This window comes from Carassius auratus, chromosome 17, assembly GCF_003368295.1.
Source record: "Carassius auratus strain Wakin chromosome 17, ASM336829v1, whole genome shotgun sequence".
In the NCBI taxonomy this organism is placed as follows: domain Eukaryota; kingdom Metazoa; phylum Chordata; class Actinopteri; order Cypriniformes; family Cyprinidae; genus Carassius; species Carassius auratus.
The window spans coordinates 12,979,302-13,005,438 of record NC_039259.1 but is presented as its reverse complement, the minus strand read 5'-3'; the positions used below and the strand labels follow the sequence as shown (position 1 = coordinate 13,005,438).

At 36.4% G+C, this 26,137-nt stretch overlaps 3 protein-coding genes across 5 annotated transcripts in view; 1 reads left to right on the top strand and 2 right to left on the bottom strand.

The window, feature by feature from the left end:
- mideasb (mitotic deacetylase associated SANT domain protein b) overlaps nucleotides 1-5,724 on the bottom strand; it is a 30,050-nt gene extending 24,326 nt beyond the window's left edge. For 2 of the 3 annotated variants that reach the window (XM_026285904.1, XM_026285902.1), the window contains exon 1: nucleotides 161-532. The gene's annotated coding sequence lies outside the window, so the exon portion shown is untranslated. Of the gene's footprint in view, nucleotides 1-160; nucleotides 533-5,580 lie in introns of those variants that run through there. The other variant, XM_026285903.1, reaches the window with a different exon arrangement.
- Nucleotides 5,725-7,818: 2,094 nt separating this feature from the next.
- Nucleotides 7,819-9,978, top strand: ptgr2 (prostaglandin reductase 2). The gene is given in 7 exon segments (XM_026286783.1): nucleotides 7,819-7,929; nucleotides 7,932-8,005; nucleotides 8,080-8,250; nucleotides 8,971-8,987; nucleotides 9,127-9,307; nucleotides 9,342-9,672; nucleotides 9,782-9,978. Coding segments are annotated over 7 exon segments (915 nt in total). The 5' UTR covers nucleotides 7,819-7,880; the 3' UTR covers nucleotides 9,874-9,978.
- Nucleotides 9,979-10,351: 373 nt separating this feature from the next.
- tmem62 (transmembrane protein 62) lies at nucleotides 10,352-25,247 on the bottom strand. The gene is made up of 14 exons (XM_026285900.1): nucleotides 24,807-25,247; nucleotides 23,372-23,483; nucleotides 23,141-23,278; nucleotides 20,636-20,681; nucleotides 20,350-20,491; nucleotides 20,144-20,268; nucleotides 17,281-17,403; nucleotides 16,712-16,867; nucleotides 16,378-16,537; nucleotides 15,957-16,070; nucleotides 15,424-15,508; nucleotides 15,236-15,331; nucleotides 13,980-14,098; nucleotides 10,352-13,901 (listed from the first exon to the last, which is right to left on the bottom strand). Exons 1-14 carry the CDS (start codon nucleotides 24,981-24,983, stop codon nucleotides 13,581-13,583), a joined length of 1,914 nt encoding a protein of 637 aa, XP_026141685.1. The 5' UTR covers nucleotides 24,984-25,247; the 3' UTR covers nucleotides 10,352-13,580.
- Nucleotides 25,248-26,137: the final 890 nt, after the last annotated feature.

The window sequence follows — 26,137 nt, the reverse complement described above, 5'->3', positions numbered from 1 at the left end:
GTTAGTTTCATGCTTTCAGTATGGAGTAAGAGCCACACGTAGCGCACGTACGAATTCGACTAATATTCTGCTATAACTTAATAATGGTATCCACTACATGACTTCGGTTTGCTAAACATTCCTAAACATGTATTATTAAGCGTTTAAAATGCATCCTTACCGCGCTTGTTGTCTTCTACGTTTGTTTCCAGGTCGCCTTAAGAACAACTGCAGTGTCCAATGTAATAGTAGAGAAATGACTGCATGCTTATCCACGATTGAGTCATGCAATGCTGACCTCACTCCAGTAATATTCAAGTCAAGAGGTAGATCCTTGTGCAAACGTAACCACTGAGAAATGGAAATGGAGGGCTTCTTTGACAAAATGGCGTGGCGTTTTTCAAAACAATTGCACGCGATTTCGTTATTATTGCACCCGCATGCGAATCAAAACGCCCAAAGAGTGTAGTTCACACGTACATGAAGTATGGAACAACACATTCTCTTTCAGCTGAAGTCTTGTGATCCCTTACTGTCCCGCTGGCCACACCCACTTCCGCTGCCATATAAGGCATTTCCCCTTCCATGCGGGGCGCTGTAAATGACTGCAAATGCACGGGCCATGCGGGAAATTCCGTCACTGGGAAACATTCTTAATATCATGGCTTGTACCAAACATCCCCACCGGATCCAGTGAATGAACTTATTAGAAATGTGTGGTCAGTGAGCAAAAAGATGAGGCTCAGACTGAAAACCAGCAATTCAGACACGGCAGTTATGATGTTAATCACAACAAAATAATAATAAAAAAAGGGCTAAACTGTGTGGTTGTTTGGATTGGAAAACAGGGAGTGGTGTAACACAAAGTGTGTTGTAACACTAGCACAGTTGAACCAATAAGAAATGAGCTACAGTGGTCAAATTACTATGACCAGCACCTTCCTGATTTGACAATACAGATCATGTTAAAATACACAAGATATAGGACCAGTATGTGTATTTTAATGTGTGATCATTGTCGTCTGAATCAGCAGTTGAATTTGACATACAACATCTGCATTAGCTTTTCATCTAAAGGTTTAACTAGAAATATCATGTCTGAGCAGGTGGCAGGGGTTGTAACACTATCCTGTGCACTTCTACTGGATACAAAGATTGTCCCATTTTGCACAATGTATAGGCCTACACTTCCCACAATTGTGAGAGTGACTAACATAGACTTGCAAGCACAATGTTTTATTTATTTATTTTTTGATGAACTGTTATGATGATTTTTCATTTTTTTATTAATGTGATGGTTCTAACATTATATTTTGTCATTAAATTACAGAAAGCTAGTTAACACTGCTGCGTGTGCTGAGGGTGCTTATTAAATTAGTGTGGGTGTCAATATATATATATATATATTAGGGCTGCACGTTCTCAAGTTTTTCATTAACCGTTAACCGAGGCCCTTAGCGGTTAATACCATAGACAGTAAAAGAAATGGACACAGCGACCCCATTGGAACTCAATTGAGACAAATGAAGCCCAGTTTTAGCGTTTTTTAGCACTTCCGTTTCTGACGCGCAGACTCAAACGAAGCTTGACGACGTCAGCAACCTGTGTGCCAGATGTAAATCTTCTAAGTGGCTGTGCGTGCAAACTGCCATCGTTAATCTTGCAGAGACGGTGAGCTTGAGCGGGGAGTTCTTTGTCGTGAGTGAGCAGGAGTAAGTATTCTGATTAATTATTTTGTATAGTATTTTAAAATGTAACGCCAGTACGCCATATTAAGTTAATTGCCTGCGAGCTTCTCCACCTGTCTGTACGGTAATGCGACAGAGAGCCGAGTGGTTGTGACGCAATCGTTAGCCTATTTTTTACAAAAACTGTTTATACGGGGCCATAATGTAACATAGAAGGTAATGGAGCCCTTTATACTTTGTCGTGTATCTTTAGAAAGAAATAATGGACAAACAGAGTCTTTAAACGCCTCAGATGTAAAGTTATTCGCTGTCAAAGTGACGCCAAAATGAATGGGAGTCAATGGGAATGCTAACGCAAGTGAAGTTCTGCTAAAAGATGGCAGCCCCCACCCGACTTCAACTTCCGGTCGAGTTCCTTGCCCCTTGGTTAATACTCGGTTAACCATAGTGTGCCATAGTAACCATAACCATAGTAATTTCCGGACATTGGCCGAAAAAAAAAAAGGAATGTCCGACAAAATTTTATCTCTCCGGTCAAATTGTCCTATTAAAACTGCCTAATAATGCCGCCCATTAACACAATCTGAATTTGAGAATAAGCCTAAAATGTATAAGGCAAAAGGTAACAAGCAGACTCCGCGGCCGCCTCGCTAAGGCTATGACTATGACTATGTTTGACACGTACAATATTTGAAAATCGATAATTATTTATTTATTTATTTAAATTACATTTATAGCTGAATTTATGTCAACCTATAGACTTTCAAATATCAAAATGTCATGAATTAATATGTATTTTTGTACAAAATGACATATAAACATATTTTCCTATTATACTTTGCCTGGAAACGCTTCCAACAAGGCGTCGGTTCTATTTCTAGCATGCACGCGTCGAGTCGCGCCTGAGCCGCGCGTCTCACGCAGGCAGTCGGCAAGCTATAACCTGTTAACATGGGAGCCGAATTAAAAACAGACACGCCACGCAGCTGAGATGCTTTCACGCATCCAGTGTGTCCTGACCGGCCTAATGATGCCCGGGTGTTGGCTGTTGAGATTACAACAACGAGGTTGTACTTGAAGTATATCTAAGCACTGTATTGCAATACTTGCATTTTGCCCCGTCACTCGTATTAGCCCGCTTCATATTAGAAAAATGACTTCTTCTTGTGGACATTACAAATGTCTGGGAGCGCTCTGGCGGTCTCTGGTGGTGCAAAAATGTATTACAACTAAATTCAATGCACGCCATTGACGTCACTTAACCGAGCAAAATGTTTCACTCGGTTACACAATTTTTAACGGTTAATCGGTTAACCGGTTAACCATGGACACCCCTAATATATATATATATGTGTGTGTATATATATATATATATATATATATATATATATATATATATATATATATATATAATTTTATTTTAATTATAAAATAAAATTAAATAAAACATTGTGCTTTGCTCATTTCTTATTGGCTCAACTGTTTATTTTAATTATAAAATAAAATTCACCCCCCCTTTTTACAGAAAGCTAGTTAACACTGCTGCGTGTGCTGAGGGTGCTTATTAAATTAGTGTGGGTGTCAATATATATATATATATATATATATGTGTGTGTATATATATATATATATATATATATATATATATATATATATATATATATAATTTTATTTTAATTATAAAATAAAATTAAATAAAACATTGTGCTTTGCTCATTTCTTATTGGCTCAACTGTTTATTTTAATTATAAAATAAAATTCACCCCCCCTTTGTGAAGTCATAGAAATATTCGAAAGTGACATGCCATTCAGCCAAGTATGGTGACCCATACTCAAAATTCATGCTCTTCATTTAACCCATCCTAAGTGCACACACACAGCAGTGAACACACACGGAGCAGTGTGCAGCCATTTATGCTTCAGCGACCAGGGGAGCAATTGGGCCTTGCTCAAGGTATTGATGGACCGAGACTCAAACCCACAACCTTAGGGTTTAGGAGTCAAACTATCTAACCACTAGACCACGACTTCCCCGAGCGATGCAATCATGGATTTTTCTTTTGGTACTGAAAAAAATCTGAATGATAAAAAAAATTTTGTTCTAGTTTCCGTTTACCACTTTTGGGTAGTCGTGGCCTAATGGTTAGAGAGTCGGACTCGCAATCGAAAGGTTGTGAGTTCGAGTCTCGGGCCGGCAGGAGATGTGGGGTGGGGGGGAGTGCATGTACAGTGCTCTCTCCACCCTCAGTACCATGACTTAGGTGCCCTTGAGCAAGGCATTGAACCCCCAACTGCTCCCCTGGCGCCGCAGCATTAATGGCTGCCCACTGCTCCGGGTGTGTGCTCACAGTGTGTGTGTGTGTGTGTTCACTTTGGATGGGTTAAATGCAGAGCAAAAATTCTGAGTATGGGTCACCATACTTGGCTGAATGTCACTTTCATAGATGTTTACCTAACTATGGTAACTTCCCATTCTTTAAAAAAAAAAAAAAACAGATATGTGAAAAGGTTTCACTGGCCTGTTTACAGCTTTAAAATCGAATTTTAAAATAAAATATTCAAAATGAACAGAAATTGAAGTGTTATGCAGAAATCATGCATAACACTTCAATGTCCAGGTTGCTACGCTCACTAGTGAGGTGGATTGTAGCATAACTCTTTGTACCTGACACTAATTTACAGTTTAAATTGTGCATTCCTAAACTACTTTAACATGTAGCAGACAAACAAAAAAAATATGATTTCAGAATCTTGGAGACTTTGCTGAAAAGAAAAAGAATAAAAAGAGTGTTACAACAGTCAACACTCCCCACTCTTCCATACGGAAAGTAACGTTACAACTAGAAAGTCTCTCACACTCTCAATCCATTCTCGCTGATAGGATTGCTATCAATATTACAAGGGAACATTGTGAACATATGATTATGATAAGAGTGCGCAATGTCAAGGCAACTGCTGTAAGACAGACTCCCTTTTCAACAATATTTGAGATACTTCTGAACTCTGTGTAACACTAATCACGCCTAGAACTGGGAGCATTTGTGCATGCGTGCAGAGGCTCAGCAGCACGGACATGATCGAGCATGTGCTGTCGTGAGTGAAGAGACGCCTCATCGTGTCACTCTCTCTCTCTGCTGTGCCTTAAAATAAAGTGCAAAGCCACCAGACATGCGGCCAGCCATTCACAGTGTATGGCATGTGCTGTACCAGCCTAAGTAAACAATCTGATACCTTGAATGCTATTCGCGTGTGTAAAATATAATTCTCAGACATTACTGTAAGTAGGTGCATATTGCATGCAGCCTTCTTAATCATAAAATGCAGACGTGCGGGTAAATGCATGCCTATTTAATAGTTACAACGCACGCATGATTCCCACCCAGAAACCAAACTGGAAGTACATAACCAATTTTGAGATGTAAACCCCCGTGCACTGCACAGTGATGGCTTAGGGGGGAGGCTGAGACAAGTTTATATGACACAGTTGTTGCAACACGACCAAATGTTGCACAACAGTAACATGATCCATTATCATAATGCAGGTACAAGCGCTAATAACACGGTCACTGATTTAAAGGGAACGCTTGTATTTACTAACGAGGGAAGAAATCGTTGGACATTTGTTGCAACACAACTGCTCGTCTAAAAAGCACTTTCTGTTGCTCACGTGTAGCTGCAGCGCTTGCTGTGTTCCTGCATGAATGTGTTTACATGAAACAGTTCGCCACTAGCAACACTGACAGAGACGCATCTAACTGTTTCTGTCAAAAGTACGGAACCACCCAAACGAATTCATTCTCCAGAAGAACAAGGACCGCTTTCGACGTCCTGCAGAAACTCATCATAAATCTATGCTTTACGAGTGGATTCAAACTGGATCTAGTTGGAAAGGAGTCAATGCGCATTACATTACCTGTAAAACATATGCGACGTAGCTCCAGCGATCCAGATCTTTTTCGCGTTGCTTTCAATAAAAAAAAAGGGAGAAAAAAACTTTAAGCCTTTTCATGTATTGTAGCGTCACTTCCTCGTTCGTAGCAAGAGCGCCACCCGCTGCAAATTCCAAAGTGATGTAAATTTTTCTCTTGCACATTTAATTCAGGAGACACCTTTAGTGAACGTTGTGGCAAGTTTACAATTAAATATACATATATACAACTCCTCATCCTAATGTCACGTGTGCTAAAAAGCGATTACTATAAAAATACATTTGTTAAACGATCCTATATAAAAATCACATGGTAAAGATTCGCACTAGTGTCCAAGGTAAAGGATTCGCTATGCCCGAATCATTCTTGTGAATCGTTTAGGGATCATTCGAACTAGAACGTTCTGAACGATTCGTTTGTGAATCGAACTGAATCAGTCCGAGAGGTTCTCGATCTTGAGTCAACAACTTCGACTCATATCATTTAAATAAAACTAGCAATTCTAGAATAGTTTAAACTTAATTCACAACAGTGGAAACCACTTGGCTGTTATACATTCACGGGGCTTATTGCTTTTATAAAACGGTTATTCCATATACGTAGTGAGGTTTCACACTAGTTCACATTAGTTCACAGAATAAAACAGAGCAAATAAAGTGTAATGATATTGATAAAAACAGAATTCTTCCACCGAACAATGTAGTTCCTCAGAAACAGGCTGTGGTTCCAACAAAGTGGTTCCCAAGCAACACACAGAAGTAAACAAAGGTGTATATTTATATATTAATTTAAAACAGCTAAGAACGTGGCTCAACCAATCAGAATCAAGGACCGGAACTATCCGTTTTATAATTCGATTTTAGAACTAATTTGGAACTAACACGAAATTACAGTGAGTCTGTTTATTATTATTATTATTATTATTATTATTATTATTATGTTTTTAAATGTCAATGTGCATTTAGTAATAAAAAGAACCGGTTCTTCTAAATTAACTGTTCAAAGGAACCGTTTCGCGAGTCTGAATTCCCATCATCACAACATATTTCAACAGATATTTACAGCTCATGCAGCCAACCAAATATGATTATTTCAGGACGAAGCCGCTGCATGCAAACTTTTCGAGCTTTGCATTATAAATAACGACACGATTTATTTGATAAAAAACATTAAGTAGTAATGTAAAAAGAGTTGTGTTGCGCTCTCAACCAGGTGTTTGTTATTGAGGTATCATAAAGGAACTTCACGAAATGCATTCATTTCATGTGGGAATGGTGTTAGGCAGGGAGGAATCTTGTCCCCTGTCTTATTTAATTTATATATGGATGAACTGTCAAGGAGACTTAATGGTTGCAACACTGGCTGTATGATTGGTGGCATGCTGGTGAATCATCTTATGTATGCAGATGACCTTGTTACTTTTAGTCCGAATAGTGCTGGGCAGCAGGAGCTTCTTAATATATGCTCTGATTATGGGGTGGAATTTGATATAAAATACAATTCCAGCAAAAGTGCTGTTTTAAACATGCAGAACGAAACAGGAAAAATTGCTTAATTTTCCTGTGTTCATGCTAGCCAATAATTGTCTTGAGGTCTGCAAAAAGATTAAATACCTTGGTCATTGTATTGCAGATGATATGAATGATGATGATGACATATACAGACAGTGTTCTAAGTTCTATGCACAGGCAAACACCATAGCACGTAAGTTTAGTTACTGTTCTACTCGAGTTAAAGTGGCTCTGTTCAAAGCTTACTGTACACCTCTATACAGCCCATCTGTGGTCTTCTTACAAAAAATCTACCATGCAGAAGTTACAAGTTGCCTACAATGATGCAATGAGAATTTAACTCAAGGTTCCCAGAGGAGGGAGTGCTAGTCAGATGTTTGTATCTGTAGGAGTAACCACACTAAAAGCACTTTTAAGACATTTGATGTTTAAATTTATGCAACGTCTGGATGAGTCTACTAACAGTATTATGGTTGCACTCTCAAATCCCTTAGTGAGTTGCTACAGGTACACATCCAGACTGAGAGTGCATTGGCTGAAATGTCTGTATGTATTTTAATTATTGTATTTGCTTTTTTTTTTTTCTTACTGATTGTTGTTTGTTTGTTTTGTTTGTTTTTATCTGTCCTGTCTTGTGTGGCTTTTGAACATGAGTCTGGCAAATAAACTGAATTGAATTGAATTGAATATTAACACCAAACTCAGTGCAGCACTGTCGCATGAACGATGATCCTGGAGATGAATGTTGCCATGGAGATTAGGGGAGTGTGTGGATGGATGGAGATGGAGTTGGTGTAGTGGAGGCCAGCAAGTCAGGCATTATCTGGGCACTACTGTCACCTCATTCAACTGGCCTTGGCAAACCTACAGTGTGATGGATGGCAGCCTTTTGCAAAAGGTACAGTGCTCATTTTGGCAAGGTTGATTCATAGTCTTCAGGTTTGTGGATGTGTGGTGTAGTGGTTCTCGCAGGTTGACCCAGAGATGGTCGATGGTCACCTGTCATATGTTCTAGGAGCGCTGGGCATGCCTGGACTCACTGCTCTATTACGTGTGAGAGAGAAAGGTCATGTGACTCCAGGAAGCCAGCAGGAGATGGTCATCAGTGGAGCAGCTGGAGCTTGTGGGTCGATTGCTGGACAGGTAATATGCAACTAGAAATAGGAAATCGGTCTATTCACTATATTTTTGTTGGACTGTTAGACTTAGTAACACTTTAGTATAGGGACAAATTCTCACTATTAAAATTGTTTAGCATGCACATTATTAACATATTGGCTGTTTATTAGTACTAATGAAACATATTTTGCATGACCATATTCTACATCCTTAATCCTAAACTTAATAACTAGCATACTAACTTTTAATAAGCAGCTAATTAAGAGTTTTTTAAGGCAAAAGTCATAGTAATGGTTTGTTAATAGCGAGAAATTGGACCTTAAAATAAAGTGTGACCAAATTAATAAATCAATCAATTATATGTAAATTAGCATATATATATATATATATATGAATGATTTCTTTTTTGGTGGGGCATAAAGTGAAAATTATTATGGTAATACAACTGATTCAGTAATAAAGAACAGAGAACTCATTAAATAATGAAATTCTTACATATAAATTCTTAAATATGAACCTAGTTTAGAATAATAATTTATTATTACTCAGAAAAAAGCAATGACACAGTTTTGCTAAAATATTTTGTGTAGCAAATCAAAGTCATTTGGTGCTATCAACATGACAAAACAACCTAAAATATGAAATGATATCATTGACAGGACCCCTGCATGACTGTATGTCAAAGTTAATAATCAGTCAGATCCTGTAAAATCACACATCTTATGATAAAACAGATGGTGTCAGGTGCGACTCCCAGGAACGTAATAATATTTTTTTATATTTCATGATGTTTGGGTATAAAATATAAATAAATATAATAAAAATAATAAATACTAAAAAGTAAGTTAACATTGAAAAAAAAAAAAAAAAATTATTTATTGTGTCATATTTTGAAAATAGTTCTGGTATTTGTGGCTCTGACCAGAAATGCCAGGCCTTGGTAACAGAGCTGGGTTTTACAGCAGGGATAAACTACGAAAAAGGAGATATCAGCTCAGCGCTGAGGGAGCACTGCCCCACAGACATTGATGTATACTTTGACAACATAGGGGGTCCCATCAGTGATGCTGTTATATCACAGGTACAGTATGTCCTGCCCTCAGTGTTTATGTCAGTTTCTGTGGGTCATTTGTGTTCACGTGCAATACTCTCCCTGTGCAGATGCATCCCGGTGGTTACCTTCTGGTTACAAACATACTTTGTCGATTGTATACATGGTATCATATTACCAACTTGCAACAATACAATATGTTCACAGGGAGAGGTTTGTTGTGTTGAACTACATTGAGAAGCATGAAGAAGATCTTGTGCAGCTCAGCCGCTGGGTAAAGACGGGCCAGATGTTTCCTCACATGAAAGATGCCATAAACCTTTTGTACACTGTATTTCTCCTCTTAATTTTACAGGTGTTGGAAACTGTTGTGAATGTTATAGAAAACATGGGAGGTGTGAGTTTATTATTGTTATTATTTTCTCGTGTATTGAAGTGTACTTTGCATGCATATTGCATGAACTGTGTTTATTTTAATGCATGTATGCACTATGCATATTTCAGGGGCGTTTTGCTCCATGATGACTGGAGGCAATATCGGTAAACGTTGTCAAACATCTGCATCTGGTGCAGTCATTATAAATCTGGGCTGGTAACCGAAAGGTAACTAAAAAGGGACTATCAAAAAGATATTTGAAGTTTCTCCAGTGGGACTGTCCCTTTAAGTGTGCTGCAAGTCATTTTGAATAAATGCATCAGCTAAGTTGACCTAAAATTATAGGAAATAGTTCACCCAACATTAAAATTAAAATTTGTAATGTAATGATGTTTGCCTTGCTCTAAGTGTCAATTTTAAAATAAATTTACTGTCAGTTTTTGGTAATATGTATATAGTTTCAAGCACCGTTTGAGGTTTGACACTGAAAATGCACATACATATAGTTCGTTAACAAGTATTTGGGAAAGTCCCTTATGTTCACCAAGGCAGCATTTATTTGATCAAAAATCTTGATGATTTGAAATAACTGTTTCCATTTTTATAAATATTAAAAAATTTAATTTATTCCTGCAAGTCTGATCTTTCATCAGTCATTATTTCTGTGTCAAAGGAAAGAAAGGAAACAACAAAATATGTCACAATATGAAACCCCTTTAATTTGGTGTACATAAAAAAACAATATAAATCTCAATACAAGATGATTCAGAGTTGCAGAAACATGGCAAATATAAATTGAGGTAATTTCATGTTGGAAAGCAACATTGTCAGGTGTAAAACAGAATAAAGAATCTATTTTGGCAGTATTTTGTGGTGAAGCCAATTGTTAAAAGAGAATTCTGATTCAATTCCAAGTAAATATGTATTCATTATTCACTGAAAAGAACCTATTTTGTGCCTTCCACAAAACAAATTGTGAACAGCACTTTCCGGCATGAACTACAAAAGCCACGTGACCCAGAGAAACCCAGAATGCCCATGAAACAGTGCAGAACAGCTGGAAGGAATATACATTACAATATCAATGTGGATGCATACTATAACATAATAATAAAACAAGATATACAGCAGTTCAAACCAAATCACATATTAGCAGATATTTCATCATCAAACATTCAAAGTCCTGTTGGTTCACCACAAATCTAGATTAACATACAGAGTAAATGTGGAATCTTCTAAAAAGGTTCGTTCTCACTGTTATGCGCCTTAAAATGGCAACAAAACTCTTTAAAAAAACAAAAACATTCAGGGCATTGAAAGACAAACTAGAGCAGCCTATTGTTCAAGTCTTTACTTTCCTGAGAGAGAACGGGAATGTCAGTGAATCCACCAGAAACTCTTGTCGCAGCTCTTTCTGGATTATGAGGGCAAAAAAGGGAGACCTCAATGGCAACACAGAGCCGCTTTTCAAACTAACTGATGGCCATTGTGTTTGTGTGGTCTGCAACTGTGAAAAACCTACTATAAAAGAGCTGCTTCACAACATTTCCCTAATAAACATTTGACAGAGTTGTGCACATTTGACTATTTCCATGTGTTCAGTGTCTTCTTTTATGTGCTGCATTGGGATGTTCCCTTCAGCAGCCCAAAAAGTCTGGCTTTAATCCTCAGCATGTGTTGAAGTGGACATTATTAAGTGTATTAACTGTGACTATGCAACAAAAATGTTCTACATTCATTCTCATCTAGATAAATATAGTGGTTTCATCATTTGTAATATGTATAATCAGTTAGTTGTTGTTCAAAATGATATCAAAACACAATACACAACACTTGAAAGTCTTTGAAACACAAATAAAGATGTTTTAATGATTACTGAAATATTTCTGTCCCTTTCCTGCTTGGAAAAGTTTGGTTTGTTCTCATGCATCAAGCATGTGTGGTTGAGCTTCTCTTAAAACATCTTCATTTGTGTTTTGATGAATGATGAACGAAAGTCCTACAGGTATGGAATTAATTGAGTGACTGATGTCAATTTTGGGTGAACTATCCCTTTAATGCCGACATATTCTTGTCAATGTTGGCATTCTGTGTCAAGTAATTTTGTACAATGACTTCTAAAACATGTAATTGGACACTGTTCAAGGCAATTTCTTGTTGCAATAAATTTAAAAGAGCTCAAATTCAATATTTATTTTGTTAAGCAGTGGTGTAATAAGTGGGATAATGTACAGTCATTTAGTCATTATAAAGTCCTGATCGCTTAATCCCTGGAGTGCCTCTGTTCTGCAGAGTTTAGGTCCCACCCTAATTTAACACACCTGAACCATAGTAATCAGGGTCTTTAAACGCACTACAAACTTCCAGACAAGTGTGTTGGAGTGAAATAGGGCTGTCACAATTCCTCCATTTAATTTGAGTACTCAGTTTTAAAAATCCTCTATTGCATTTTGCCATTGTCGAGTAAATGGCAAAGTGGCACATTCTACGGACGAGAATCTGACAAGATGCATTATAAGACCATTTACCAAGGCTGCATAAATAATAACCATTTTAAAATTATAATAAAGCATAATGATACTGTGAATTCACAAACGCTATGATTCAATTAAGTATATCCGCACATGCGTGTAGGTTACGTAAGTGCATGTCAGAGTGGTTCAGTTAGCAGTAAATGCTGCTCTACACAAACTGTTATAATTTACATGCATGGATCATCTCAAACTCCATTGCCGCATATTGCTGTGAGTTTGAGTTTACTATAACATTCATCTGGGAATGCAATGTGCACCAGATTCAGTTGAATCAGAATCAGATTTGTAAGGATAATCATTTATAAACTTGCACATACACTGGGGAATACATTACTTTCTCAATATGATAACTGTCAACCACAATTTAAAATAAAAGTTTAAACCCTTGCTCTGAGATTTGATGTACACATATTCAAAAAACTGTCATAAAGAAACAGCCTAAAATGAAAGATTATGTGGACCATTGAATTAAATGTTGTGAGTGGCGCCCTCTGCAGGCATTTGTTATAATGCGTAATGTACGTTAGCTCGTTTCTAATACATTATGCATTTTAACAGTTTTGTTCAAGAAAACCATACGATTACTTGCTTTTGATACTTTATTTGAACTAATTATTATTGCCTCATTGCTATTACACAGTAGTCAACATCTGAAGTGGATAAAAAAAGTTCAAAGTTTTCCTAAGACAAGAACGCATTATGCTTTTAGTTTAAGAACAACTTTGATTTAAATATTTTGATCCACTTCAAATGTTGACTAGTGTATATACATTTGAAGTAATTTTAAAAGGCTATTGTTCGCTTAGGGCTAATTTTTTACTACAAAAAAATGAAATACAGTAATCCGATTACACGATTAATCATCAGAATAATCGACTGAATACCTGACTACTAAAATAATTAGCAGTGACAGCCCTTGAGGGAAACTGATATTAGCCCTCCAAGAGCAGGATTGGACACCCCTGGTCTAATCTGATTGGCTGAGCAGCGTTCCATACACAGTTTAAATTTGTGTGTTGCTTGGTGACATGCAAAGCTTGATGCTTTGGCTTCTTTTGGAACTACTTTGGTAGATTGGTAGATAAAATCATTTATAGCCCATAATGACTGGCTTCATCCCTTAAATCATCCTTCACGTATTATACCTTGTCTACAGGTGTAAAAAAAATTATAGAATCCCTTCTTTACAGTGTAGTTTATATGCATGAAAACAATTTGAGGATCCATATTGACTGATCGGTGGCAGTTTCATTGAAACATTAAGATATTATTATATATTAACTGAATACTATTTTCTCTATCCTCTATCTCTATCGTGAAGACCGCTGTGAATGGAGGGAAGAGCTTGGCACAAAACATGATGCAGGTGAAGGCCTCTCTTCAGCTGTCACCGTCATGAAGGCCGCTTGGTCTTGCTGCCACTGAAGAAGTTAGGAGGTGTTCCCCACCATGCCCTGTACACCAACAGCAGACCCATGAGCAGGGCCCAGGTACGTACGGGAGAGAGGAAGAATGCCAGCAGCCCATAGGTCTCCAGCAGGAAGTAGCAAGAATAGGCCTGCCAAATCATGAGGACCAGCATGCCCATGTGCATGGCCAGATTCCTCCAGCGTCTGCCTGGCCGGCAGAAATGCGAGCGAAAGCTGGTACCGCGAGACCTGTGATGAAGACTCCAGCAGAGGTAATAAGTGAGAGGCATATTGAAGAAGAGCACCTGTGGATGACAGACGGCATGTTAGGACCCAGTCGTTACGATTAGTATGATCTGCACCTACTGTAGGTCTTGAATTACCTGTGTGACTCCCACGACATAGGAAAGACTGCCTTGAAGGAAATGGCCATCCACTAACACGCCAAAAGCAAAGCAGGCTCCTTTGTGTCCATCAATGACTTCGCCAATGAACCATGGACCTGAAAAAACAGAATATAAAATGCTCTGTTCTTTCTTCACAGTAATTGCAAGGACATGTTGAGACCAAGTTCATTCTGAAAAATCTTCACTAAGAAGGGCTACACAATTTCAAATTTTCCCTTGATATTGTAATCATGATTATTCATTTCGCAGTGTAACCTTATGAGGATCAAAACAAGTGACACCTTAAAAATTCTGTTTCTGTCAGCGTCAACATTTACTCACCCTCATGTCATTCCTAACCTGTATGACTTTCTTTATTTTGTGGAGATATTTTGAAGAAAAACACATTTGTTTTTTTTGTTCATACAATGAAAGTAAATGGGACTAAATCATTTTTTTCAGTTTAATCTATCTTTGGTGTTCCACAGAACAACTTGTTATAATAAATATCATTTAGAATGTGACAACATGAGTAAATTTTCAGCTAAATTTTCATTTGGGTGAACGATCCCTCTACATCCATATGGTGTTGAATGTAAATTCAGACTAGGCCTGGGCTGTCAGGATTCCTCGATTCAATTCAAGTACTCAGTTAACCGTGCCTACTAACTGACAAAATACCGGAAGTGGCACGTTCCCCAGAGGAGAATCCATAAATGCATTATTAGACCATTTTCCAAGACTCAATGATATATTAAACCCATTTAAAAATCATAATGTTATTGTGAAAGTGTCAAATGCTGTGATTTAATTAAATAAATATATTTGATGCAGGTTTAATATACGTATATATAATTATTTACAAGCGTGTATTGTAGGTTGAGTTCATACATCTTGGAGCGGCTGTTATCATTTACATGTGGGGAGCATCTCAGACTCCATCTCTGCATGTTGTTTTGTTATAACATTCATCTGGGAACGTAATGTGCGCCATTTCCTCAGATTTATAAGGTAAATCATTTATAAACCTATGCAAGCACAAGAGAATAAATCAATATCTTTCCCAATATGCGATTACAAAATAAAGCATTTCCGGCCAAATAATAAAGATAAAGTGGACACTTGAATTAAATATTAGTCATCATTAAACAAGGTTCAGATCATGCGGTTAAGTGTAAAAACAATCGTCAGGCCATTGGTGCTCTCTGTAGTCAATTTGATAATGCTTAATGTACGTTTATAATACGACTTACCTAATGCTGTACACAGGTTGAACAGCAGCAGAGGATAGAAGAACGTGTTGCTTTTACTGACAAGATGCAGAGATGTCCACTCTTGAGAGGACAATCCTGATGGATTATAAGAGTATATAGTGTTAAGTGTCTATTATGCTCCTGAAGACCATTTATATTCAGTTATAATGACAGGACCACATAAATACCTCTTATAGAAGATACAGGCATAAATCTGAAGAGCACAAGCCCAGCAAGGTTTAGTAAAACTATGCCCACAAAGCCAATCCGTGCCTGTGAAAACACACAGCCATTGACATGCATATGATATTCATTAACAGCAAACTATTAACTATAAACTTTTGATGTACTTTTGTGATAAATGTGTTTTATGCAGAGTATTTACTGTTGAATCCTTATCCCAGACACAGATTTTAATCTTCTAAAAATCCAATACAATATAATTAATTATGCCATGTTTAAAGCTATGAGAATTTAAAGGGATAGTTCACCCAAAAATTATTCACAAAAAGTGTCAGTAACTCACAAAAATTTCTTAATTAGTGTTCTGAAGATGAACAAAGGTCTTACGGGTTTGGAACGACATGAGGGTGAGTAATTAATGACAGAATTTTCATTTTTTCCCTTATCCCCTCATTTTATCTCCATCCCTAACTGAAGAATGAAGTAAACAGCCATTCCAATATTTATTGAGATCAATGATTTGCTTTCATTTTTGTACCAGTATGTAGTGGTCTGTGAGGAGGATGAAGGACTGCATGAAGCCGAAGCTAGGAGTGAGGCCTTCCTCCAGTGTGAATGGCTGCTCTCGCACTTTTGAGCGACCTGCAGAGTCCTGGGACACGGAGCCAGAGCACAAATGAGAAAAGCTCACACTGTACCATTTCCTTACAGTAACAATACAACCATTTCTATCCATTCAAATAAACAATTGCTATGTTTGCTAAGGTTTTCATGGCATGTTGTTCTCCTGTGTTTTCTTGTTGGTTGCTGAAGTCCATCTCTACAATATTCTGGTCTCCAGATATTACTCTTATAAAGTCTACAGGACCAGGCAAAACGGTTTAGAAGCGCAACAGCAACTCTTCTAAATGAGCCATGTTTAATACTAGAAATAGGGGTTTGTTCGAATCATTATTTACCTCCACTTTAACTCTGATCGTGTGCAGTCCTGTAGTGTATAGCGTTGGGTCCCATTGCAGCACGTATAAAGGACCCCCTGCGCTAAACGCTTTCCCCAGTGAAACTCCATCCACATTCACATGCACAGCTGTGATTGGAGATTCAGAGAAAGCCAGGAGCCTGTAGAAGCGACACACGGCACATTGAGCAATTAGTGCAATCTCAAACTATGACGTTTCTCTGTAGGACAGAACAAGACAGGCTTTCAGAGAATAAACATAGATGTGAGGTTTGGATGAGAGACGATAATGTTTCTGAGCGCTTGGAGTTTCAAGAGGACACACGTAGAGACACCTGATGTGCGTGGACCTGCGGATACGACCCAGAGGCTCCACTCCTGGGTGCAGGTACTGGGCGTCTTTGGGATTGGTGATGAGCACAGCTGGCCAGTCCTCAAACGTCATGTCAGTGAAACTAAGCAGGTCATGGTCGAAAGCCAATATCCTGTACCTGAACCAAGTGAGAAACTTTGTGTCAGTGCATTTATAACCGCTAAGGTAAGCTATGTATTCCTGGTAACACTTTAGTATAGGGTCCAATTCACACTAATAACTACTTGCTTATTAGCATGTCTATTATTAACATACTGGTTGTTTATTAGTGCTTATAAAGTACATATAATGCATGACATCCATAATCCTACTCAATACCCTAAACTAAACAACTACCTTATAAACTATTAATAAGCAGCAGATAAGGAGTTAATTGAGGCAAAAGTCATAGTAAATGGTTAGTTAATAGTGAGAATTGGACCCTAAAATAAAGTGTGACCGTATTCCTCATATATCAGATGTTGTTCTTGTATTTGCTTACATAGTCAGCTATGTTCATCATGCAGCATTCCCTTGAGCGTGGGAACCTACCTGCGGTTGTCCATCCAGTCTCCCAGCTCTAACTCCAGCGTGCCTCCTTGATGTCGACTGTGCAGGACCGGCATGAAGCCTCCTAGTGTATGTAGGTGCCCACACAAATACGCCACGGCTGTACTGTAAAAAAACAATGGATCAAATTTGAGACTCAACAGAATATGGTGAAAATTATAAAACAGAATCGAATGCAGCTTGTTAGCTCTTTAGCATTATTCCCTACAAGTGTTTAACAGCACTATGACTGAATATTACAGCATTTCAGACCAGAATTCATGTTCTAGGGTTCAGATGAAGGTCAGATGGCACGGTCTCAGATCGGATTTAGAATGACATTTGAAAAGTCGCAGCCTCAGATGGCACAGTCACAGGCCACTTACAGGTCACTAACGGATCATTGCACACAAAAATTGTAAGCACTTTTGCAACATATAGGGATTTTGTTTTTTTAAATCAAGATATTTTTTTAATAAAGAAACTACTGGCTACAAGGTTTAAATAAACACTGGAAAGTTTAACAGGTTAATAAAATGAAATATTTGAATTAATTAAAAAGTTACTGATATATATATATATATATATATGCGCATGTATATAAGTGCTGTCAAACGCATTCAAAATAAAAGTTTTTGTTTGCACAATATGTGTGTGTACTGTATTTATTTATTATGTACATATGAATATATACACATACAGTATATATTTTCAAAATATTTACATGTACCGTATATACATTTATACATTTATATTTTATATTATATAAAAATATATTGAATATATAAACATAAATATTTTTTCTTAAATGCATGTGTGTATTTATATATACATAACATATATATATATATATACATACAGTGGGGCTCGAAAGTTTGGGCACTCCTTGCAGAATCTGTGAAAATATGAGTAATTTTAAAAAAATAAGAGAGATCATACTAAATGCATGTAATATTTTATTTAGTACTGTCCTGAGTAAGATATTGTGCATAAAAGATATTAACATTTAGTCCACAAGACAAAAAAAAATTCTGAAATTATTAAAATAACCCCACTCAAAAGTTTGGGAACCCTTGGTTCTTAATACTGTGTTCTGTTTCCTGATGATCCTCGACTGTCTTTCTGTTTTGTGATGGTTGTGCATGAGTCCCTTGTTTGTTCTGAACAGTTAAACTGAGCAGCGTTCTTCAGAAAAATCTTTAAAGTCCTGCAGATTCTTCAGTTTTCCAGTATCTTTGCATATTTGAACCCTTTCAAGCAGTGGCTTTATGATTTTGAGATGCATCTTATCACACTGAGGACATTTGAGGGACTCAAACACAACTATTAAAAAAGATTCAAACATTCACTGATGCTCCAGAAGGAAACAAGATGCATTAAGAGCTGGGGGGTGAAAACTTTTGAACATGATGAAGATGGCCAAATTTGTCTTATTTTGTTGAAATATAATTGTTTTCCATTTAGTTCTGCCCTTCGTAAGCAACAGAAGATACTTGTATGTTTCCCGGTACACAAATTAAGTACAATTTACCTTGATCTTCTGTTGCTTACGAAGGGCAGAACTAAATGGAAAACAATTATATTTCAACAAAATAAGACAAATTTGGCCATCTTCATCATGTTCAAAAGTTTTCACCCCCCAGCTCTTAATGCATCTTGTTTCCTTCTGGAGCATCAGTGAATGTTTGAATCTTTTTAAATAGTTGTGTTTGAGTCCCTCAAATGTCCTCAGTCTGAAAAGATGTATCTCAAAATCATAAAGTCCCTGCTGGATGGGTTCAAATATGTAAAGATGTTGGAAAACTGAAGAATCTGCAGGACCTTAAAGATTTTTCTGCTCAGTTTAACTGTTCAGTATAAACAAGGGACTCATGCACAACCATCACAAAACAGAAAGACAGCCGAGGATCATCAGGTAACAGAACACAGTATTAAGAACCAAGGGTTCCCAAACTTTTGAGTGGGGTTATTTTAATAATTTCAGCATTTTTTTTTTTGTCTTGTGGAATAAATGTTAAAATATTTTATGTACAATATCTTACTCAGGACAGTACTAAATAAAATATAACATGCATTTAGTATGATCTCTCTTATTTTTTGAAAATTACTCATATTTTCACAGATTCTGCAAGGGGTGCCCAAACTTTCGATCCCCACTGTATATACTCAGTGCCTGCGCATATATTATGTACACAAAAACTTTTATTTAAGAAAATATTAATCATTTGACAGCACTATTAACTAATACTAATACTAATATATATTTATATACACACCCACATATACGCACACAAACACACATTCAGATTTTTTGAGTTACGGATTTGAAATAATTTGTATGATTACTTTTGTATAGACAGAAACAAAAGTGCGTATGGTCTAAGTATATATATATATATATATATATATATATATATATATATATATATATATACATACATAAAGTCTATAAGTCAATCATTGTTTTTCTTGTTTTCATTACAATATTTTGTAGAGACTTGATGTTGTAAGTAACTGTATTTATTTCTATTAATCTACACCACTGATCAAAAATGTTATATTATCGTATTATAATTTTTATATGGACTAAACCTCACAAACTCTAAAAACATTTTAAGTTGTTTTCTAATGTTTTCAGTATAGTCATGTATAGAAATTTTGCACTGTTATTTAATTATAATTTTTCCTGCTGGTCCTTTATTGTAATGTAATCTCATCTCAGATAAACCAACCCCTAACAGAACAGTTACTGGTCACTTTATATGCTGGTCACATGCTCTCTTCCTGGCTAAGTGGGCCATTATTGGCGGTCAGTAGGGAACCATTTCAGATTGGTTGACAGTTTCAACACAAGATTTTTCCAAACCTCATGAGCTCTCGGATTCCTGGGAAGGGGGAGATGACAGTGGAAGTGGTATAATGTCCAAACCAGATGGAGTTGTTACTGCTCAGACTCTCCTCTCTAAAAGTCGCCAACATGTCCATCTGAGTCTATGGGGAACATCACATTTCAGCCGAAGGGGAGAGTTGTCATCACATTTACAGAAGCAAAGCTAAAATAATCTCTAATACCTGATTGATAATTCCATAGAAGTTATAGGGTCGTTTGGGTCCAGGGGTCAGAGTGGCATCGGCACAAATAAAAGAGTAGTTCCCAAAAGGAGTTCTGTGTATGTAGTGGAAGGATCCAACTTTCTGATTGGCAGAGTATTTCCTAAGTGTTCAGGAATGGAGAAAAATAACACAACATTTCTTCTCAATAAGACCATTAAGTGCGCATTATTGTCGACTTTAATATTTGGAACCTTCTTGTAGCTTTATAGTCATTATGTTCTGCATTTGTAATATTTGTACAGACCTGTAATAATTGTTCACGCTCTCCAGTGAAATAATATTAAAGGCATCTGAGGAGACAAGAAGAAAATATAAGACAAGATTTCCTGGAAATGAAAGAAGAGCAGGGACAAAATAACTGAGCTCTTATTACAGGTCTGGCAGTTTTCGTAATGTAACACCAGTTACAGGACCTGTGGGGAAATGGGATAATGGGAATAGAGGAAAAATGATATGCGAGATATGGGAGTTCATTAGAGATGTTCATTAGCCACCACCAAAAAGTCCATGCATTCTTCATAGCAGGGCTCCAGACTAACTATTGCACTAGGAGCACTGTAACCCCTGACTGAACATTTTTAAGAGCACAAGAAGAAAATTTAGGGGCACACCTTTAAATCAGTCTGCAACGCAATACTATAACTGTACTGTACTTCATACACAAATAAGTGCAAAATTCAGAAAGAAATCTGATTTCTTGATGATTTGATATTTTAGAACAGTTTATAATTGTGATTTTACCATTTCAAAATACAAATCTGCCGCCACTTACAGGTTATAATGGTGATTGATGTATTTTTAACATTTTACATTAGTGTTTGTTCACCACAGTATATTTTGGTCATCCCATTAAAAATAACATCGAAATCGGATCACTTTGGAGCTTTAAAGTGCTGGAAACAGTTGGATGAAATGCTTGAAAGTCATTGAAAATTTGATCGCATCTCACCAGATCTCGCAGCAATCTTTATTCATCCTGCGGCGAATTCAGACGCTTTTCACTGGATCTCGCAGTGCTGTTTTTGTTTTCGAGGTAAAGCAGTTTTGAGTATGGACCAGTTTGTTTTCATCATGGTCCAAGCTGATAAACGGTCTGCGCTTAGCAGCTCAAATGAGTAGCGGGATTTCGTTTCACGCTTTTGTTTTGTTTGACGTTTCTCATATGCAACGGAAATGGAAGTGTCACACTACTGCGACCGTTCACAAAATGTAGCCGCACCGGCAGAAAAAAAGGTCCCAAATGCGAGCATTTGGTCACAGTCTAGAGCCCTGCTTAGCTAAATATTAATATAATAATATCAGATGAAACACAGCTGCTGAACATAAAGAATTATGTATATTTTATCTGTTCAAAATAAATCTCAATGATCCAAATCCTTTCCATTTAACTGGATATTAATTATCAAATGTGTTTTGATTGGCTGCGATTCTGTTGCATGGCAATGCACTTTGTTTTAGTGTGGATTTATCACTGGAAACTTAACGTTTCACACCCATCTGGTTGTAAAAAGAGGCTTAAAGGGATATATGTCAGTAGAGCTATGGCGAATTATAATTTCGTTCAGTATAATGACTTGAATTTCAGTCTGTTTCTCACGCAAAGCTATCAAATGGCCTCCGAAGACTTGGAATGTAGTGTAGGTGTACTTTTATGGCACGTGTTTCTAGGTTTTCAGTCTGAATCAGCAACCAATTGTATGGAAAAGAGCAGCATGAAAAATTATCTAAATATCTATTTTTGTGTTTGACAGTCAAAAAAAAAAATCATATAGGTTTGGAATATGTATAAATGAAAAAAAATCAATTTATAATGATTGCCATTGTAACTATCGGAACTTTAAAAAGTTGAAGTACTAAAATTACAAAAAATGTAAAAGAATTTAAAGCTAAATAGAAATATATAAAAAAAAATTAATGACATAAGTACATACAAAATTATGGAAAAAATTGCTAATTCAGCTAATTCAAAATATGTATATATATGTATATATATATATATATATGTATATGTATATATATATATATATATATATATATATATATATATATATATATATATATATATATATATATATATATAAATAACACTGCAGAAATATCTTTTTGTGGTAAACTATCACTTTAAATAAAGATAGGAAACTGGAGGAGTAATGATAAACAGCCTTGTGATTGCAAAGTTGTTATTAACCCACTATAGTTTGTTCTGAGTCACAACAAGCGGCAATATCCTGTTTAATAGAGTAGGCTTCATTTCAAGTCATTAGTGTGACATAAGAGTGTCCAGCTGTCTTCACTCAATGTCCTTTAATTGTTTTACTGCCAACAGACACTGGGACAAAGACAAACAATTATTTGTCCCTGACCAACAGTGACATGCAAAGAGGAAGCTTATTTCTGCGCTTTATTTTAGCTCTCTCACCCAAACCTTCATAATGATCTCTGGACAGTCTGCTTCTGCTCCAGTTTATGTTTAAAGGTGGATTTTCATGCTTACTTTTTCTAAAAACCGTAACCTTTCATATGCAAGGTTATTTTTTTTTTATCTTTCATATTTTCCCTTTTCATCATACAAATTAATAAAAAAATATATATATATTTTTTTTAAATCACTACCTATCTACCCTTTAATAGTTATATTTGACCTCAAATTCGGGTTGGATTGTTTGGGTAAACCGGTTTGACAATGATCTATATTTTCTAATCTCCAGCCTTGAAAATCATCATTTAAAATAATAATAATAATACTCACCATGGTTTCCTCGAATGTCAATCCATTTAGTTCGTTCCAGCACTCGTGATCTTTTCAGGACGTTGTGGTAGGCCTGCCACTCCACTTCATGCTGAAGAGAGCCCATTTTATTCTCAGTCTTTGCATCTGTTAAGTCCCCTGTTAAATAAAGTCAAAATGTGGGTTTATGTTGCATGCATGTATAAAATCTCATTTGACTTCATATACAGTAAGCAATGTATGGCAGCTCACCTGTGGCCAGCACGAGGTCAGGTTTGATCACATCAATAGTGTCACTACAGAACTTCTCGAAGTCTGGAATGCGCCTGGGATCGCGGAAACGACTGATATGGATGTCAGAAACCTGCACAGAGGAAGCAGCGTGTTTAAAAATCAGTTAATAATGAGGTTTCACACAAGCATGCTTGTAGTTAACGGTGAGTGCTGGAAATCTCACACATAAAACTCGCCTGTTTATAGAATAAGTGTCACTGGGATATTAGAGGAGACAAGTCTTGGGTGCGAGTCAGCAGAAGGATTCATGTTTTATCATCCAAACTATGACACTGGGGCTTTATGCACACTGTATAATACATATCTGATGTGACAAGTATATGTGTCCAGGATGTCATACAGTACATAGTGTAGATAGAAAAAACCAAATAGTATCAGTATATGTTAATAAAACATTTTAGTCATTTTAGTGTGCGCAAACATTTCTAAGCAGGTGAATTAAAGAATGATGCTATATTATACATATATTATTTTTAGGACAAATAATTGTTGTGATGGTTACGTTTTAATGTTTTACAATGTTTTAAATCATAGTTTCTTGTACAGTATAGTGATCAGAAGGGTTATGCGCACACACATTAAGTCTTCCATTTTGAAATCTTTTAATAAAAATAACTATTCCATTTGTCTTTCCAGGTCAATATGTTTTTACAGACTCATATTTAAAGAACCAATTATTAACTTTCATCGTTGGCCTCTTCACATATTAGACAGCTTTACAAATGTTATATATATATATATATATATATATATATATATATATATATAATAAATATTTTCACTGATCATTAACTAACAGCAGAATAATAAGGTTATTCTAAAATAATATATTATATATCCAGATTTAACTTTTTTTTATTGCGTTACTCAAACGGTGTTATTCTATCATAAATAGTAATAATGCATATACATATAGTTTTTTTTTTACCTATTAAAAAATGCATTAGTGGAAAGACCTCTTGTAGGTCTACCCAGTATTTTGTATTAAGAGTAACATATTAATATTTATCAATGAAATCAGCAAACTGTCTGTAAACTCTATATGACTTATTACAAAAGACTATCAGTGGAAGTGTGTGACGTGTCCTCAATGGGAAAACAAGTCCTTTCAGTTTTTGTAGCCCACACACACTCGTCTCGTCGTGACCATACCAGTTTATCGAGCACTCATGGTTATAGAAGTTAGGCAATACAGTTAAACTATACAATGTCAATGGCAATACAATTGCCTAAATATTTCATTGCTTAAATCTTTCACACAACAGCCGTCTTTACCGCGCGATGAATTAATTATTATGAAAGAACGCAAAATAAAAGCCGTCCCCAATCAATCACACGATGAGCCCAGTGACGGACTAATGACAGTGTGACACATTCATGACCTCTCTCTCACCTGCACAAACCAGAACACCCTGTCCCGCTGGCCGCCGGGGTACGGGGGGCCGGTGTCTCTGGACGGGTGTAGACTGCGCTTCGGGTGCCGGGAGCTGTCATAGCTGTCAAACAGCCAGGAAGTGAAGCAGGCGAGCAGCAGCCCAACAGTCACCAGAGCCGCGAACAGCCGGAGCATCCTGCCGAGATCACACTACCTTCACCGAGATCCCGTCAAGCGCTTCTCCTCTTCATGCTGGAGGACACTGATGGGGATTCCGACAGCTCACATCCTGCTCTCGCTTCAGTGACAAGCAAATCAGCGCGCTGTAATCGCCAACATCATCCATTAGAAACTTCCGGGTGACAGTATCCTGTCCGGAGAAATAAAACTGAAGGAAGGGGAAAATGGCCGAAGAGGGCGGAGCTATGCTGCTCGTCTTGGCCCGGAAGTTACGCTTAACCGACTTGAAATGTTGCATTTTTTTTTCATTTACAATATTAAGAATATAATAAATAATTAGTGATGTCAAACAATTAATCGCATCCAAAATAAAAGTTTGTGTTTACATAATATATGCGTGTGTACTGTGTATATTTATAATTTATAGTTAAATATAGATAATGCACGTATATATTTACATACAGATATATAACAAAATGTTGTTTGTATATTAAATAATTTTTTTAATGTGATTTAAATTCATCGTTCTCTGATGTTGTAATTTTTTTTTTGTTGATGGGTAAATATCATATCCATACTTGTAAATGGAAAAAAATGTAAATGTAAAAATGTAAAAAATGTGAGTTTGGTCAAATGTTTCATAGCTTCACATGGTTCAAAAAATGTAATAGAAAATCTGAAAAGTAATGCTTCTCTTTTTCAAAATATCTATTATTATCATATTTTTTTTCTTTATAATGTCTTCATCAACTACAACTTGAGTTTCATCCTTATTTTTTTTTTTCCTCTTTAATGTACACTCTGTGTTGGTCTCAATGAAAATGTCTTACATTGTTGGTTCGCTGTCTTGTTATGTAAATTAAGCAAAAAAAAAAGTTACTTGATGTGGGTGTGTTTATATATTAATATACAGACTACATAAATATACAGAGAACATAAACATTATGTAAACAAAAACCTTTATTTTGGATGCGATTAATCATGGTTAATTAATCATGTTATTAAATACATCAAATTAATATGAATACATGAGATGTTAATAAATTAATAATAAAACGATTTAAACTATTGCTTGATCATTTTGAGGTTCTAACCAGGTTCGTTGGTAAAGGTAATAATCTCTGTTGGCAGGAACTAAATTAACACCCCCGAAGTTGATTTAATTATCA